This window comes from Hemiscyllium ocellatum, chromosome 45 (assembly GCF_020745735.1).
Source record: "Hemiscyllium ocellatum isolate sHemOce1 chromosome 45, sHemOce1.pat.X.cur, whole genome shotgun sequence".
NCBI lineage: Eukaryota > Metazoa > Chordata > Chondrichthyes > Orectolobiformes > Hemiscylliidae > Hemiscyllium > Hemiscyllium ocellatum.
This window is the reverse complement of record NC_083445.1, coordinates 13,476,638-13,496,190: the sequence shown is the minus strand read 5'-3', so window position 1 is coordinate 13,496,190 and position 19,553 is coordinate 13,476,638. Positions and strand designations below refer to the sequence as shown.

The 19,553-nt window shown below is 40.5% G+C and overlaps 1 protein-coding gene across 3 annotated transcripts in view; it reads left to right on the top strand.

Moving 5' to 3' along the window:
* carm1 (coactivator-associated arginine methyltransferase 1) overlaps nt 1-19,553 on the top strand; it is a 78,742-nt gene that overhangs the window by 33,168 nt on the left and 26,021 nt on the right. For all 3 annotated transcript variants that reach the window (XM_060854893.1, XM_060854892.1, XM_060854891.1), the window contains exons 6-10: nt 1,366-1,543; nt 13,457-13,547; nt 16,240-16,321; nt 17,267-17,352; nt 19,156-19,245. In XM_060854893.1, the coding sequence (XP_060710876.1) occupies nt 1,366-1,543; nt 13,457-13,547; nt 16,240-16,321; nt 17,267-17,352; nt 19,156-19,245 (527 nt within the window). The remainder of the gene's footprint in view (nt 1-1,365; nt 1,544-13,456; nt 13,548-16,239; nt 16,322-17,266; nt 17,353-19,155; nt 19,246-19,553) is intronic.

Genomic DNA, 19,553 nt, shown 5'->3' with positions numbered 1-19,553 from the left:
GGGATGGACGGTTGGACCGAAGGGTCTGTTTCCATGCTGTGCATCTCTATGATTCTAATTGATCAGAGTACGCTACTTCAGGTTTTACCAGTTAGCCAGAAATACTGACATTTATAAGCTATCAAATTCCTGGGGTCTTTTTTTAAAAAAAACAACAGGATTTCAGTTGCAAGGCTGCAGCTACTTAGGTAGCTTCTTTACTCACTGACTGACTGCTTGCTCTACAAAACCAAATTGAGGCTAGAGAGAGTTGCTCGGCTATGGGGTCTCTAATCCTCTCAAAGAAAGGTTTTCTTTGTAATTAAAGCAGTATCATGCTTATTTTTTAAATCTCCTTGAACTTTGGCTTGCAGTGTCTCCAAAGTCATTTGATTTCCAGTAAAAACTGTAGGTGGTTTGTGGTACCTTATGTAGAAACATGAAAAATGGGAGCAGGGATAGACGATTCAACCTTCAGATCTGCTGCACCATCGCCATGGCTGACCATCCAACCCAGTACCCTGTCCTCACTTTGTCCCCATTTCCTTAACTCCCTTTTTTGAAACATTCAAACCTTACACGAAATGTGGAAAAAGTTAAATCTTCCAGTATTTCCCAAATTGACTTCTTTTTTTAAAAGAACTATCCTCAGCAAGGGAAATTCTTCAGATGTGTGGGAAGAATTTGTGTTAACCTGTACTCTGTCCTTTACAAGAAACCAGGCATACCAATTTTTGTCCATTTACTATCAAAAATGTTGATTTTTTTTTCTCCAAGATGTGACACACTGCCCCTCTTCTAGGAACATAGGACCTGGGAGCAGGTATTAGCCTACATTAACTTGTTCTGAGCAATTTAATGTAATGAAAGTATCAAGAAGTTGTTACACTTGGCTGAGTTTGGTGTTCTAACATCTATCCTTGAAAGCTGGGCTGTATGACAATTACTTATGTTACCTTTTGCTCTTTCCCCCTTAACACACACTTTCTTTTGTTTCCCTTTTCACTTCTTGTCTATGACAACATAATCAATAATTTGATTTATTTTCTGATATCATCATAGAGGTAGTAAATCAATAGAATCATGTAGTGTATAGCAAATGGTGTCAGCTGTATTGGTAGCAAAGTATCATTTGGATGCCTGTTCAAACATATCAATGTGAGAAAGGGGTACAGTAAACCAGGTAGCATTTTTCTGTCCCTTTTTATGTTCACTGTATGGCTTGCATGGTGTAGTGAGAGTTGAGAAGTACAGAAAGGAAAATCTGCTGAGTTCCTTATTTACAATCTGGTGGCAGTAAAACACAACATTTAAAATTACATGTCAGGATATCTGGCCATTTCTGAGACATTCAGGTGCTAATGAAAATGGTTATTCTCTTTGCAGCTTCTGGTAAAGAGCAACAACCTAGCAGATCGCATCTTCATCATCCCTGGGAAGGTGGAGGAGGTTAACATCCCGGAACAGGTTGATATAATTATTTCCGAACCCATGGGCTACATGCTCTTCAATGAACGAATGTTGGAGAGTTACCTTCATGCTAAGAAATGGTTGAAACCGAATGGTAAGATTGTTTCAGAGTGTGGAGAATGGTTGAAGTAGATTCATTTTGCCTTTGTTCCTTCAAAGACTGCATTCAGTGTAATGGTGCTTTGTTTAAGCCAAATCTTGCTGAGGTTGCACACTAAATACAGTAATGAATTTTTAAATGTAATTTGCGCATGTATTTTTCTTCACTGCTGCTTTGCCCATTTTATGAATGTATGTTGTGTTAAGTTAACTCAAGTCTGAACTTTTCCAAGTGAGCAGATTTCACTAACATTTGGTTCCTCACCTGTATACTCTCGAACCTTCATTCTTCTTTTTTGTGATGATGGCAGAATTCTATCTCCTATTTACGGGTACAAGGTGGTGACTTGCTTCCGATGCTGTCTTGGTGCTTGATCTGCCTGGAGGAGACTTGCTCATGTATTCTTGATTTATGGGGTGAATGGAAATAGTTGAGCAAGATACGAGCTGACTGGCGTCAGGTTTTGATAGTGGTTCAGGTGAAGGGGAAAGCATTTGCAGGGCAGTGGGACTAATTGGATAGCTGTTTCAATGATTGTCTAGACAATGTCCTCCTCTTGTGTTGAATCATTCTAGAAAGCCAGTCTGAGGATTGACTTTACCCTAATAACATAGCAAGAAATCTCTTGTTCTGCTTCATCTTCTTAATCTGACAATCATCCCCTTAAGGGTTTTTTAAAAATTTGGTGAAAACAAACTTATTCAAGATATGTGGAAGTTATGAAAGGCTATGTTTCACCAAATCTCCTGGTGTGTTAATATGATTTGGGGGCTTCATGGATGTGTTTTAATTCATTCGTGTGATATGGGCTACATTTATTGCCCATCCATTTATTGCGTGAGTGACCTTCTTGAACCACTGGAGTCAACGTGTTGTAGGTTGCCGCACAATGCTGTTAGGGAGGGGAATTCCAGGATTCTGATCCAGCAACCGAAATATATCACTGTTGCTTCACTTAGTCTGAATGTTAAGTCGTTTGGAGGGAAACTTGCTGTTGGTGTTCCCATGTATCTGCTGCCCTTATCCTTAGAGATGGAAGTGGTTGTGGGTTTGGAATGTAATGGCCAAAGATCTGTGGTGAAGTTCTGCAGTGTAGTATGTACTGCTGCTGCTGAGTGTCAGGTAGAAGGGGTGGATGTGGTACCTGTCAAGTGGGCTGCTTTGTGCTGGTTGGTATCAAGCTTCTTGAGTATTGTTGGAGCTGTACCCATCCAGGCAAGTGGGCAGTATTCCATCACACTCTTAACATGTGCCTTGTAGATGGTGGACAGACTTTGGGGAGTCAGGAGGTGAAATGCTCACTGCTGTATTCCTAGCCTCTGACCTGCTCTTGTAGCCACAGTATTTATATGTCAAGACTAGTTTCTGATCAGCGTTAACCCCAAGGATGTTAAGAGGTGGTGATTAGATTGTCTGTTTATTGGAGATGGTTGTTGCCTGGCATCTGTATCGCATGATTGTTACTGCCACTTAATCAGCCCAAGCCTTGATATTGTCTAGATCTTATTGCATTTGAATATGCACTGCTTCAGTATCTGAGGACTTGCAAATGGTGTTGAACCTGGTGCAATCATCAGTGAATTTTGAACTCCTGATGTAGGGAAGATCATTGATGAAGCAACTGAAAGTGATGGTTGGGCTGAGGACAATGCTCTGAGGAACTCCTGCAGAATGTCTGGAGTTGAGCTGACTGACTTCCAACAACCACCGCCATCTTTCTATGTGTCAGCTATGACTCATCAGAGAGTTTGCCTCCTGATTCTCATGAATTCCAGTTTTGTTCAGGCTCTTTGCCACACTTGATGCAGCCTTGATGTTGTTCTCACCTCTGGACTTCAGTTTTTTGTTTTCCATATTTAAGCCAAGGTTGTAATGAGGTCAGAAGCTGGGGTGCTGACAGAACCCAAACTGACATCACTGAGCTGGTTACTGCTGAGCAGGTGCTGCTTGAGAGCACTGTTGATGACGCCTCCCATCACCTTTTACTGTTGATCAAGAGTAGACTAATAGGGCAATAATTGGCCGAGTTGGATTTGCCCTGCTTTTTATGTGCAGGACATACCAGGGCAATTTCCACATTGGGTAGATACCAATGTTGTAACTGGACTGGAAGAATTTTGATGGGGGTGGCAGGGGTTGTGAGGTAAGCAAGAGATCTTGGAGTGCAGGTTCATAGTTCCTTGAAAGTGGAATTGCAGGTAGACAGGATAGTGAAGAAGGCATTTGGTATGCTTTCCTTTATTGGTCAAAGCATTGAGTAGGAGTTGGATCATGTTGCAGCTGTACAGGACATTGGTTAGGCCACTTTTGCAATATTGTGTGGAGTTCTGGTGGTCTCCCTCCTATCGCAAGGATGTTGTGAAACTTGAAAGGGTTCAGAAAAGTTTTAGAAGGATGTTGATAGGGTGGAAAATTTGAGCTATGGAGAGAGGCTGAATATCAGGCTGGGGCTGTTTTCCTTATGATGTCTAAGGCTGATGGGTGACCTTAGAGAAGTTCATAAATTCATGAGGGATAGGGTAAATAAACAAGGTCTCTTCCCTGGGGTGGAGGGGTCCAGAACAAGAAGGTGTTGGTTTAGAGTGAGAGGGGAAAGATTTAAAAGAGACCTAAGGGGCAATCTTTTCACACAGAGGGTGGTGCATGCATGAGCTGTTAGGAAGTGGTGGAGACTAGTACAATTACAACATTTAAAAGGCATCTGGATGGGTATATGAATAGGGAGCATTTAGAGGGATATGGGCCAAGTGCTGGCAAATGAGATTAGATTAGGTTAGGGTATCTGGTCAGCATGGAGGAGTTCGACCGAAGGGTCTGAATCCGTCCTGTACATCGCTATGACATAATAAAAAGATGGATGGCATTCTCAATGTAGAGGTGGTCCTTCATCTCCAGGAGAGCTAGTCACCCTTATCAATACTGTTGTCAATGGTAGTTCAGAGGTGGTAATGCTATAGAAGGTCAAGGGGGTGTCAGCGATGATTATTGCCTATCATGAATGTTACTTATTATTTGGCTGTTCATCTGTGAACTTTCATTGACAAGGTTTATGTTCTGTATCTGGTGTCTGTGTAAAACTTGTGTGAAACATTTCACATGAAACACATTGCAAAGGTTGCATGTGTTTGTCTAGAATGAACAAATTATTTAATTAGTCAAAGGATGAGAATTCAAGCAATCAAAAATAGAGATGGGTATCTATTAACTGACTTAGAGGAACTAAAAAAAGATGCGACAGCTATGTTACCAAAGATGATAAGTGAGTTTTTATTGAAACAAAGAAGGTGGAGGAAAATCATTGATTTGTATGAACCCTGATGTTTGTGTGTGAATTGACTGTTACAATAAGTAAGCTGCAGAATGGTCACTGGTATTAAGATTCTAAGGAAGGAAGCAGCAAATTTACTTTTTGTGCATAGCTATGTGCTTTGAAGGGCAATGGGTAGATCAGAAAGTGAGGACTGCAGATGCTGGAGATCAGAGCTGAAAATGTGTTGCTGGAAAAGTGCAGCAGGTCAGGCAGCATCCAAGGAACAGGAGATTCGATGTTTCGGGCATAAACCGCCCTTCAGGATTCCTGAAGAAGGGCTTATGCCTGAAACGTCGAATCTCCTGTTCCTTGGATGCTGTCTGACCTGCTGCGCTTTTCCAGCAACACATTTTCAGCAATGGGTAGATCATTCAGGGAAGTAACCGTGCATCTAAAAAGGAACTGCTATATGCTAGCAAGTGTGACCAGTTTCATACCATGTCTTTGCAGGAAATGGGGTCAGCATTTTAATAAATAGAAAACTGTTGGACTTAGTGAAATAATTTCAACATCTGGGACGCATGTCACTGTTGGTAAATGGACCAGTGTGTTGAGAACTGCAATCATAGCAGGAAAAGTCACATTTAATAATAGGATGAAGAAATTAACAAGACAACTAAACAAATACTTGATTGATATGGGAGATCGGAAGAAGATGGCGAGGGAAAAGTGCTGGGAAATGCTGAGTGTCAACAGATCAGCGCAGAGTTGTTGAGCTGAAGAGCCTCATCTGTGCTGTGTGACTCTAGTGCCTGTGGACTCGTAGGTAATAAAAGGAGGGAAGGAAAAGATACTTCAATCACCAGGAGAGAGAATTTATAACAATGGCACTGATGAATAGTTAGAAATGAGGCAACACAATGATGAGACGGAAAACAATCTCTGAGGAGAGGGAATCTGCTCCTCCTAACTTGAGTTGGTGGTGTCAAACTGCTTTGTTAGCACTCTTGATTTCATGGGGCACTGATGCAATGCAATGCCAGACAGATCATCACAAGTTCAGGATTGCTCCAGTTTACAGCAAACTTGCTTTGGACAGGCAGATTGACTATTCTTACTCCTGTGTCTAATTGGCTAGCCCAGTAAGCACAATCCTATGCATTGTACTTTGCCTCCAGTCATCACCATAATCCAGAGCAGTGTCTAATTTTACTGCAGGTTTGGGAGGTTACATGCTATTACACTTTTTTTCATGTAATTGATTACAGGATTTCAAAACTTCTTTCATGATCCTTCATGACATGGTCACAGCGGCTAACTCTGCAATCACACACTAAGCATTTAGTAATATAAATAACTTGCAGCAATTTAAAATCTTGTCGATATTTCCCTTTCTCAATGCTGTGTCTGGTTCATCCTCTTATCAAATATGTTCTGTTTGTCCTTTTGGAAATTGTACATGAAAGGCGTATGGAATGCTGCTTTTAAAATAGGACCTACTGCCAAAGGTTGACACACAGGAAGAAACAAGCACACTCTAGCTCAGAAAAGGAAATTGATTTTTACTTTGGGACTAAGGATGTGTGCTCATTTGTGAAATTCACTGTGTGCCGGAAACGAAAGTTAATTCCTTGGTAAGAGGATCTCCTGTGGGGTTTGTGATTCACATCCGGTTTGTCAAAGCCTTGTGAAGTGAGAATATCTTGTCAAAAGTAAGCTCAAGAAGCAGCACCTCTTACAGTTAGGGCCTATTGAATTCGGCAATTTCCTTTAGTTTTAATTTGTTTTTACCATGTCTTGAGCTTGTTTTTTTTTCAAATTTCAGACCGAGACATCATTCATTCTACTGTTCAGACCTGGGCAAATGCTTTGTTTATTCATTAAAATCATTACCACTTCTTTTTTTTTGCCTCTTTGTTACATGTCAAATAGAAAAAGTTATAATGGGGCGTAAAGAGATGGCAGACCAGTTTTGTTCCGTCTTCTCAAATAAGAATGTAAATAATATCCTAGTGAGAGGGAGGAACTGCAGGAATTCCATATTAGTGTGGAATGGAATGGAGTTGTGGAAATTGATGGTATTAAAGGCTGATAAATCCCCAGAGCTAGATTTCCTACCAGAATAATTGGAAGTGGTGCTAGAAACAGTGGAAACATTGGTCACCTTTCAAGATTCTATTGACTCTGACTCTGACTCTGGACCAGATCCTATGAATTGAAGGTAAGCTAATGTAACCCCACAATTTTAAAAAGATGGTATCGGGAAAACCGGATTATACATCAGTCAGCCTGACATGGGTAGTGGGCAAAATGTTGGAGTCCATGAGCAACTCTTTTCCAGCTGCTCTGCTATTAAATAGTGAACTAGATCGGACAGAGTCAGCATGCATTGACAAAAGGGAAATTGTACTTGACAGATCAATTAAATTTTTCAAGGATGTAATTAGCAGAATTGATGAGCAGGAAGCAATGACTAGGATTTTTGAACTTTCAGAAAGCTTTCAGTGAGATCCCATGTAAAAGATTACAGTTATAGCTCTTGGGTTTGGAGGTAGTGTATGGGGTCTTTTTCCTGAGTAGCAGGCACTGTCTCGTTAAGTATCATAGGAGCAATACTTGAACCCCAATTATTTACAATATGTATTTAATGATTTAGGTGAAAGAATTAAATGGGTTATCTCTACATTTGCAGACAATACAAAGCTGTGATGAGGATGCAAAGGTGGTTCAGTGTGATTTGGCAAATTGAGTGAGTGGTAAATGCATGGTAGCTGAAGTATAATATGGATAAATGTGAAGTTATTCACTTTAGTAGTAAAGACAGGAGTACATATTATTATCTGAATGGTGATAAATTGGGGAAGTGGGAAGTCCAATGAGACTCTGGTGTCTTTGTACAACAGTCACTGAAAGTAAGCGTGCAGGTACACCAAGTGGTGAAGAAGGCACATGGTACGTTGGCCTTCATAGCGAGAGGATTAGAATGCAGGAGCAGGGATATCATGCTGCAATTGTACAGGGCCTAGGTGCAATCACATCTGGAGTATTGTGTGCAGTTTTGATCTCATTACCTGAGGGTGTTCAGGCTGTAGAGAGAGTATAATAAAGATTTACTATCTTGATTCCTAGAATGTCAGGAATGACACATGAAGAAAGAGTGGATCAATAAGGACATTATCTATTGGAGTTTAGAAGAATTGGGAAGGATTTCATAGAAACCAAGAATATTCTAGTAGTACCGCACAGGGTAAACACAGGGAAGATGTCACTGGTTACTGTGGTGTCCAGAACCAGGGTCATTGAAAAATATGAGGTAGACCATTGAGGGCTGAGATGAGGAGAAATTTCTTCACCCAGAGTGTGATGAGCCTGTGGAATTCTCTGCCACAGAAAACAGTTGAGGCCAAAATGTTGAATGCTTTGAAAAAGGAGTTAGATACAATTCTTGGGGTTGAAGAGATCAAAGGGTATGGGGAGAAAACAACAACAGGGTACTCAGTTGGATGATCAGCTGTGATCACATTGAATGGTGAAGCAGGTTTGAATGGCCTGCACTTGCTCATATTCTCTAGTTATCTTTGTCATTTAATTTTGCCTGCCCTCCATAACAACACAAAAGCGAAATACTTCAGATGCTAGAAATCTGAAACAGCAACAAAAAGTTGGAAAATCTCAGCAGGTCTGGCAACATCTTTGGTGAGAAACGAGAAGCATTTCAGGTTGATAACCTATTTGACCTATCCTCAACTTATCCCAGCTCCTCTTTTTTGTTCTCCCCCTCTCCTCCTCTCCCCCTCTCCCCAAGCCGCCTCAAAACCCATCACGTTACTATTCTCCTTTTTAGTCCTGTAGAAGTAAGATTCCATTTGAACAGATAACTCTCACTCTCTTTACATTTTATTTGGTGTTCGAGAGAAATATCAGGATTTGGGAGGGGGTTACAACTTGTAGCTATCAGTAGAAAATTCATATTTTTGTTTGATATTTTGTGTTCCAAACATATTGGACATTTTTGTGGAAATGCCCAGTTTATGTCTGATTTCCTGAGTGTCATGCGTTGAAAATCTGGTCTTCCTTTCACTTCAAGTTTTCTTTGAGATGTTCTTTAATATAATTTCAGTATTTGATGTAGCTGGCTCATTTGGTGGTCTGCTCTGCCTGTTATTGGGTATTTATGTATCCTCACACATTTATAAAGCAGTCGAACCTTCTCAGAGGTATCAAGTAAGCTGAAGTACAGCTTGTGGTCTTCATTTTTAAATGTTTTCATTTTGCCCACTCCTTTCTAAACAAAAGTTCAGTCTGTTCAAATATGAAACGTGAGCTAGCCATCTGGGAGTGAGGGATTAGAAAGAGTAGTTGCACATAATTTTCTTGAGGACCTCAGTCTCTGGATGGCTGACAGATGAGTGTTGGAGTAATCTCAGTCAGATTTTACCAAGTGTTGTTAACCTCTTTACTGGCTGACAGGTCACGTAATTGTAGCTGTGAGCTAACACTCATTTATTTTTCGCCGCTCCCCACGCCCTTCTCCAGATGTGCAAAGCAATAAAATGCACAATCTAATCTTCAATCTGGCCAGACAACATGATTAAATTGCAGGCTGCAAGACTAAGGGCAGTTTTATGTCAAAGTTGTCTCACTGTTTAGATCCCACTAGACTCTCATCAACTGTATCTCCCTAGATATAAATTTTGAGGATGTATCCTTTTATTTGGAATGATTTATCTTAACAGCATAGTATTAGATTGCTGGCTTTTGATTTATAAATAGAACTGTCCTGCTTGTACACAATCCAAAAAATTAAACGTGCCACATTGTATATGACCCAGACAATCAGTTTTTCAATGTATAATTTCAGTTACATCACACTGTAAATTTTTGCTATAAATTCTGTTAGGATTGAGCCCTCCACTATCACCTGATGAAGGAGCGACGCTCTGAAAGCTAGTGAGCTTCCAATTAAACCTGTTGGACTATAACCAGGTGTTGTGATTTTTAGCTTTATATGACCCAAGAGTACAAATACTCCTGTCATCTCTGAGCATAGTTAGCTATCTCAGCTCGTTTATGCTGCTCAAGGTATTTTCTTGCATGCTGACAATTTCAGGCATAGTGTCTTCTGAGAGCCACAGATCATGTGTGACCTTGGAGTGTCATGTGAACCATATGGTTAAGAACTCACCTGGTAAATTATCTGTCTTGAGTTTTGACCTTTTGTGGCATTCTTGCCTCCTTTGATTCAAGATCCTTACTCTAGGATACTGAATGTGATTTAATGTGTCCTCATCTTGATGCTTGTTATTTATTTTGACAAAGAGATGTGAAGATGATTCCAACCCATTTCAGTCTAGGATGATGTTAAACATTGACATCCAATCTTCAGAGATGAGAACTAACGGTGCTTCTGTCTTTGGGGAAATCAATGATAAGTTAATAAGTTCTTTAATCAACTGCCGTGGATTGTATTATAGCAGTGCCTTTAGGTGTACATGCAGTGTGTACTGTATACATGCTAGTGCATATTTGATACAACTTTTGGATTTGGATCTGGACCAGACCTTTGGTCGAACTCTGGAATAGGGAAGGTGAAATCATAATGCTGGGGGTATACTACAAACCTCCCAACAGCCAGCAGGAGATAGAGGAGAGAATGTGTAGACTGATCTTGGAATGATGTAAAAACAGCAGGGTAGTTGTGGGTGATTGTAACTTTCCCTATATTGAGTGGGACTCACTAGCTAGGGGCTTGGATGGGGCAGAATTTGTAAGGGCCATTCAGGAAGGATTCTTGACACAAAATATAAACAGTCCAACCAGGGAAGGGGTCATACAGGGCCTTGTTTTGGGAAATAAGCCCGGCCAGGTGAAGTGAAGCTTCAGTGGGAGTGCACTTCGGGACTAGTGACCATAAGATCATAAGTTTTAAGATACTTATGGATAGAGAAAACAGCAGTCCTTGGTGAAGGTGTTAAATTGTGGGAAGGTGAACTACAACAATATTAGGCAGGAACTGGAGAATTTTGATGGAGGCAGCTGTTTGAGGGTAAATCTACATGGGACAGGTGGGAATATTTCAAATGGCAGTTGATAAGAGTTCAAGAGTGGCACATTCCTGTGGGAACACAGGGTAGGTAAGGCAAGTTATATGAACCTTGGATGACCAGGGATGTTATGACTTTGGTCAAAAAGGAAACAAAAGTAAAGTCTAGAAGGGTGAGAACTGATGAACCCTTGAAGTATATAAGGAAAGTAGGAAAGAACTTGTACAAGAAATTAGAAGGCTGAAACGAGTCATGAAAAGTCATGAGCAAACATAATTATGGGGAATCCAAAGTCTTTTTTTATACATATAAAAAGTGAGAGGGTAGCCAGGGAAAGGGTTGATCCACACAAAGGCAAAGGAGACCATCTCCATGTGGAACCAGAAGAGGTAGGTGAAGTCCCAAACAAATACTTCATGTCAGTATTCACCAAAGAGAAGAAATTGGCGGAATAAGTCTCCGGGTCCTAATGAGATCCATCCCAGAATAATGAAGGAGGTAAGAGAACAAATTGTTGGAGTGTTGACAGACATCTTTGTATCTTCTTTGGCCGCAGGTGAGGTCCCAGAGGACTGAAGAATAGCCAATATTGTCCCATTGTTTAAGAAGAGTAGCAGGGATTATCCAGGAAATTACAGACCTGTGAGCCTCACGTTGGTGGTAGGAAAATTATTGGAAAAGATTCTCAAGAACAAAATCTATACACATTTAGAAGTAAACAGACCTATTAGCAATAGACAGCATGGTTTTGTGTGGGGAGGTCATGCCTCACTAACTTGATCGACTTTTCTGAGGAGGTGATGAAGATGATTTGAGGGGAAGGTGGTGATGTTGTCTACATGGACTTCAGTGAAGCCTTTGACAAGGTCCCTTGTGGCAGACTGGTACTAAAAGTGGAGTCGCATGGTAAAAAGGGTGAACCAGCAAGATGGATACAAAACTAGCTAATCAAACAGAGGGTATCAAGCTCTAACAGATCGTCAGAGGAGGTGGTGGAAACAGACACAATAGCAGCATTCAAGAAGCACCTGGACGAGCACATAAATAAGACGGGAATGGGGGGATACAGATCCTGTAAGCAAAGATAGTTTTAGTAGTACGGAAGGGAAAAATGTGTCAGTGCAGGCTTGGAGAGCTGAAGGGCCTGTTCCTGAGCTGTATTGTTCTCTGTTCTTTGTTTTTTTTTTGACACTTGGGTTCAAACCAGCATTCTTAGGTATTTCTTTTCATTTGTTCATGGCTGGGCCAGCATTTATAACCCAGCCCTAATTGGTCCATAACACTAGCTTTTAATTCTAAATTTTCATTGGTTTAGATTTTACTATCTGCCATGGCAAACCCATGTTCTTCCAGCAATCTGGCCTGGACATTGGTCTGGTGAAAATGTGTTGCTGGTTAAAGCACAGCAGGTCAGGCAGCATCCAAGGAACAGGAAATTCAACGTTTAGCGCCAGAGCCCTTCATTCCTGATGAAGGGCTCTGGCGCTAAACGTTAAATATCCTGTTCCTTGGATGCTGCCTAACCTGCTGTGCTTTAACCAGCAACACATTTTCAGCTCTGATCTCCAGCATCTGCAGACCTCATTTTTTACTCATTGGTCTGGTGATAATATCACCACATCCTCTTGGCCTGCTGGTTCTTCGCTCAGTTTTATTTTTGTTTGTTGCTCCTAGTTGACTGCTGCTTAAAAGGCATGAGTTTGAATTGTTTTTAAAGTTCATATTTTGTTTCACTAAAACATGAGCTTCGTTTGTCAAGACTATAGTTAACAGACTATCTCCTACTGAGACATTCAGCCAGTTGGAGTGTCATGGGTTGAATCATATAATCAATCTTTACTACTGTCAAATCCACTTTTTCCAAATGCACAGATATATTAAATACCTCTTTGATATTCCTTCTTCAGTATTGACCAGTGTGGCAGGTAAAAAAAGGATCAGGCCTGGAACCAATTTCAGTGTGCTCCTTGTCTGTAGACTGTTCCTGATCAGCAGTCAGCAACTCTTAACTGTCCCAATGGTCTGGTGTTCAAAATTTAAGTATATGTTTGCCAAGTTTGTGTGTGCTCTGTAATGTGGAGCCTCATCTGTTTCATGTCCTTTCCTGGGCTCATTCAAATGTCCTACGAGCAAGTGGGGTAACTTGCATGGCTTTGTTCTATGGCCTTGATGTCAGCTTTCATCAAAATAGTTGTCCCTAAAGTTGTCTACTTGATTTTAGCAAGAAAAACCAGGGCTTGTTTTATTGCTGCATTAAGAATAGTGCAAGTTCTGCAGTGTTGCAATCAATTTTTCCTACCTTCTTCATTCTGTCCATATTAATTTCCCTTTTTATTTGGTCTGCCCTCCCTGTTCTACCACCTGTTAAGGTCCAGCTGGACAGATGAATAGGTGACCAACTCTCGGATCTTCGCTGCTGTTGCTCAGCAATAGAGAAGACCCAGGTCAATTGACCTCCACCCTTCAGGTTAAATTAAGCCATGTGGCTTTTGACATCATGGCATCCAAGTTTCAAAAGTGTATTGCTATTACGTTGTACTGGTGGATAGCCAGGCCTGCTTTGGTGTATTTTATATGCCTGCAATGATTAATGAGCGTTTGCTTTCATTCTAGGTAATCTGTTTCCAACCCTTGGTGACGTTCACCTAGCGCCCTTTACAGATGAGCAGCTTTACATGGAACAGTTCACAAAAGCAAACTTCTGGTATGATGGTTGTTCTGCTTTGCTGGGGAGGGGTCTTCAGACGTGTGGGAGGACAGTTTTTGAGGCAGAACAGTCTGTTCCCCATCTGAGTAATTATTAACTGAAAGTTCTGCAGAAAGCACTTGTTTCATATTGTGAGTTAAATGTGTTAGAACAAGTGGCTTTACATATTTAAAATGCTTTGTACCAGAGCTGTTTCAATGCAGGCTGAATTCAATGTTCAGCCTCTTTAGGAGCAAACAAATCCTGTGCATTTAAGCCAACACTGACTCCTTGCAAGCTCCCTACAGCAGATCTAGCATTTCTTATAACTATGCTGCAGTTTTTTAAACTTCAGTTCTAAATCTGTAAAAATTACTCTGATCTTGCTAACGCTGATCTCATTTAACGCACTCCCTGTGCAATGTAACCTGTATACCTCTGTTAGAAATCTCACAACACAGGTATAATACAACACGTTTATTTAGAGGCAATAGCCTTCGGAGCACTGCTCCTTCATCAGGTGGTTGTGTAAGTCTTTTTTGATCTGTACATGCTTGCTTACTGTGATCTGCTTGAAGCTAAGCTTTTCACTGTACCTCAGTACATATGATATTAGATCAGTCCATCAATCAATCGTGCAATTCTCCATCTGAGTATAGCATCCATACCCTAACTGTCCAGCCATGTGCTTTCAAGTTTCAATAACATCTATTTAAATGTGTCTTTTTAGATTTGTCTTTAAAAGCTTCCTTTTTAATTTCACTCTGGATCAGTGTTTTCTTTCTTTTTTTCTTCTTTCTCTCCTAAGCTTCAGTCTGCACTATATTTTCTTCATGATTTCAATAGAAGTTTTGCTAATCTTAAGGTGGCAGTGAACCACCTTGAACTGCTGTATTCCGTGTGGTGTAGGTACACCTGATGATGCTAGGGAAGAAGTTCCAAGTTTTTTTAATTCAGCGACAGTAATGAAGTGGTGATTACAGTTCCAAATCAGGAAAGATGTGAGAGTTGAAATGAAACTTGCAAGTAGGTGCTGGTGTTCTCTTGCATCTGTTGCCCTTCTACATTCTAAGCAGTAAAAGTCAGCAGTTTAGAAACGGCTGTCAAGGAGGTTTGGCGAGTTGCTGCACTACTTATAGTTGGTACACCCTACTGCCACTGTGTACCAGTGGTAGGGGGAGTGAATGTTTAATGTGATGGACAGGATGCCAGCCAAGCAGGTTCTTTGCCCTGAATGGTGTCAAGCTTCTGGAGTATTGTTGGAGCTGCATTCAATCAGGCAAGTGAAAAATATTCCATTGTACTCCTGGTTTGTGCTTTTGTACATGGTGAAAAGTGTTATAGTCATTGAGTTATACAGCACGGAAACGGACCTTTCAGCCCAACTCATCTGTGCCAACCAGATACCCTAAAATGAAGTAGTCCCATTTGGCCCATATCACTCTAAAACTTTCCAATTGATGTACCATCCAGATGCCTTTTAAATGTTGTAATTGTAGCAGCCTCCACCACCACCTCTGGCAGCTTGTTCCATATACACACCACCCTCTGCGTGAAAAAGTTACCTTTCTGGTCTCTTTTAAATCTTTCCCCTCTTACCTAAAACCTACGCCCTCTAGTTTTGGACTCCCCTTCTTTTGTCAGTTGTCATTGCCAGGCACTTGTGTGACACCAATATTACTTGCCGTTTATCAATCCAAATCTGCCCAGGTCTTCCTGGTGCAGGAACAGATCCCTTTAACATCTGTTGCAACACATTGTATAGTAAAACCTGTTTAAGCATGCACCAGCTGAAATAAATGTCTGTTACCTGACCCAAATGTACAAGATGCATTCTGAAACCACTTATATTTGTAAAATTCATGTCAGCAAATGATGTTCACAAAGGGATGTTCACAGGTTTCTTTTATACAATATTCCTGATGTAATCTGGGACCATTTTTACAACAGTGTTTATTCTCCCAACTCCCTCTTTCTACCACTACTGCCCTCAGTAATTTGAGATGTATATTTGGGTCTCTAGAAATATATTTGTCTACGCTATTCTGCTGGAGCTGGAATTCTGTCACTTGGTTAAAAATAAATGAAATGCTTTTGGCAGGTGATGCCATTTGAAGTTCTAATTTGTCAACAGCTAGTGCTGTTGTGCTTTTCCAGTTTCTTTAGAAATGTTGCTGGCTGCCATTCAGTCAGTACAATGAACTGAAGAACAGACCTACTTCCCTTAATTCCATTGCACTGCGATGGGATGTTTCTGAGGATAGTCTGCACAAGCAAGATGCGATGAGAACTGCACTGGAACTTAGAGTTGCACGAGTACTTATCGAGACACTTCTCTGCAGTTTGCCCTGATTATGGGAAAGTTATCCTCTTTTCTGGCACTGTTGAGATCCAAATCTTTACGGAATGTCATAAACGTGGACTAGTCCAAGCATTGAACTGACCACATGCTATTTTTATGGTTGTCTTGATCTCCATTGTATAAATAATTCTGGCACTGCTGACATTACAGTTTGGGCTGTAATAAAGCTTTTTGTTGTTTGTGAACTTTGCCAATTATTACATTTACTATTTTTTCTTGTTACTAGCTCCATTTTGAACCTGGCATCGTTCTGTCTGATTTTGTTTTATTTTAGCTTTGAGGTGAATCCAGTTCTGCTTTCTCTTTTGATTCTTGTGACTAACTAGCATATCTTGTGCTTGATACCAGGTATCAGCCATCTTTCCACGGTGTGGATTTATCAGCCCTCCGAGGTGCAGCAGTAGATGAATACTTCAAGCAGCCTATTGTGGTGAGTGTGTTGCGAGCAATACTAATGTATGCTAATTTAAAATCTATTTAATTGTGCACCATAAATTTTTGTTCACTGTGTTGCTGGGAGAATTTTAAGGATTGAATATTAAGTCTGAAGATACAGGTCAGGAATTGACCACCTAGTTTTTGGATAAAAGGATACTTTTGGTTTTTGGATCCACTGTAGTTGGTTTGCACCCTTTTTTGAGGGAGGGATAGCTGGTAGAGAGAGAAAAGAAAATCACTAAACCAAATAGGCCGAAAAGTGAAATTTTTCTTTTCAAAGTTCCCAAATGGACCTGTAGATACACTGAATTCGGGCCTTTGGAAAATAAACTTCACTTTTAGGTCCATTTGAACCAACCAAAAAAATCTTATGTCCAAAACACCAGATCTAAACATATCAACATGTCCATTTGGATCAACTTCCAAAATGACCTTCGGATTTTTGATTTTCAGACTTAAGGATAGTGGATACCTGATCTGTATTTGATGTTTAACAGGCCAAAACCTGGGTTGTGACAAACAACTTTGGGCTTGTGCACTGGAGAAGAGAATGGCTTTATTGCTTTTATTCAGTGACCAGGGTTCTAAAATAAGCATATGGATATTTGAGTATGGATTGGATTGTATTTGGCTCTGTTACTCATGATGGTCAAACATGTACAGAAGCAGCTGAGCTGCGATATGATTGGCCATTTGACTCCTTGCCAATATGTTTTGGTTTATTCAAGACAACATGAAAGGAATTGACTGAAAAGTACGTCTATACTTTTTTTCAAAAGTCGATGGTATAGGAAATTTCCACAACTCAAATGCGAGGCAACTAAATGTATCTTGACTCCAAATTCTGTACTTATCTCCATTGTGTCCCTAGGTGTTGTGAAGGTGCAAGCTGCCTCTCTTTACAAGGGTTAGTGATTTATTTTACTGTGTTTTTAAGGACACATTTGATATCAGGATTCTAATGGCCAAGTCGGTGAAGTACACAGTGAACTTTCTAGAAGCCGAAGAGAATGATTTGCACCGGTAAGATGTCGAACTCAGAGTGCACAGTGCTGATGGAATACAAGTCCCAGAGAATCGTCACACAACTCCTGTGTCTGGGGCTGGAGTCACAATGAACAGGGCTGATGGAGCACCAGTCACACAGAATCGCCACACATCTCCTGTATTTATTGGGGCTGGAGTCAATTGGCTAAGATCAGGATTTGCTTGCAGGACCGCTAAATTTCCTGGTTATTTCAACAGCCAATCCATTAAGGTTATTACAAGGGCGGAAGTACTGTAATTTCACGAAAATAACCCAGAAGGTATATCTTAAAACAAAATGATAGATGCAGTGAGGGTTATTTGGGCGACTTTTGTTTGCAGAAGGCCTGACCAGTTCGATTACTCTGCAGTCACTGGTAAGTTGATGTGAGAATGGAGATGGCTGAATCTTGTATCGTTGTATGTAAATGGGCATTTGTGATAATGTACAAATTATTAGCTGTATAATTTTTGCAAAACCAATGAGTTGTATAGCAAGCTTGGGTGAATAATGTTGAGTCAAGGAGTGCACATTGAATACTGTGACCTTTTTTCTGTCCTCTTTTACAAAACATGTGGAGGGGTGAGATTTTCGTGAAATTACAGTAGGTCTGCTCTGATCTACTTCTGCCTAGATCCACACTACATCCAATGCCTGGTTAATGTAGCACATGGTGATGCTGGCCACACTCACTTCCAGTGTCAACCAGATGCTCTGCAGCCCTGAATCCTCAACTCCATGTTTTTTTTTGTGTTTTGCTGTGAACTCCTTCTCCAGTCACCTGAGATGATGGTTGTTTGTATCAATTGGAGAATGGTGGATATCAGGGAGTGACCACAGGCAATAATCAGTAGGGCTATACTTGCAGCACAGTTTGTGAGCAAAGAGCCTGGACTATTCCCTCACTGCTCCCAGATAACCCATAATCTTGGTTTATGGTGATTTTTTTTTTAAATTTTAATTTGTACTACACGTTCATGAGATGGCTTTGAAATATTTTTGCCACTCTGTAGCCATTGACAGCTGACCTGCATGCTCTTTAGCATTACAGTGATTGCACTAACAGCTCTGTTGTAATCATTACAAGATGTAGGAATATTGTAATTGCTTACTACCTGTAATTCTTCCGCTTAGTGGAAGTACAGCCAGCTATGCACTCTTGCATAAATGAGAGAATGCCTGGACCTTACTGCTGTTGCTGAGGTACCTTTTTGTGCTGATCACTTAATGTACCATTTTTACATTGAATGCAGACTGCTGCAATGCTTCTGAAAACCATTTGTGCAATCAGCACTGAAAAAAAAAACTAAATGTCACATCTTAATTAAAACCTGTTTTACAGGATGTCGATATCTAATTACTGGAGTTTTAGGCAATTGCAGTGTATTGTCTGCAGTCTCGCCTGCAGCAGTTTCATTGCCAGGAGCAGCAAGGCTTCAGTAAGTAGGGAAAGGGGGAGGAAAGGTTTAGTGAGTGTTGAATGAAGGAGATTTGAAGGGTTTTTCAGCTAACTCTTACACCTTGGAGTTGATTTACTAATTCAAAGTTAGTGAAACTGCTCTCTAGAGTTACTTAGGTGGTTAAAGTTTGTGGTTCCTAACTTCTGTTTTGTAACAGCACTGAGGTTGTGTGTGTGTGTGTGTGTGTGTGTGTGTGTGTGTGAGAGAGAGAGAGATATATATGTAGGAAGCAGGATGTCCCTTGTGCACACTTCTAGAGCTGTGACTATTTTTAGTAGTATTAATATCAATTTGACATTATTCTCCCAAATGTCTTCACTACTTTATTTATTATTACAGGATAGAAATTCCATTCAAGTTCCATATGTTACATTCAGGGTTAGTCCATGGTTTGGCATTCTGGTTCGATGTGGCCTTCATTGGTTCCCAGTGAGTATTTAAGTTCAAACTTATATAAATTGCTGTTAAAGCCACTTCTCGTAACAAATAAATTAATATGTGTTATATAAGTATTGCTGGAACCATTTTGGTTTGCCTTTGTAGAAAGCAATCGACCAAACTTGAGTCTTAGGAGCAGGGCTAGGCCATTTTGGATCCTTGAGCCTGTTCTGCCATTCATTTAGGGCATGGCTGATATGTGCCTCTGACCACCTCCATTCTATAACCCTTAATTCCATGTATAGGAAAATTCTGTTAATTGTGATGAAGTTGTAACTCTGTTTAGAGGCCAGAGGCAA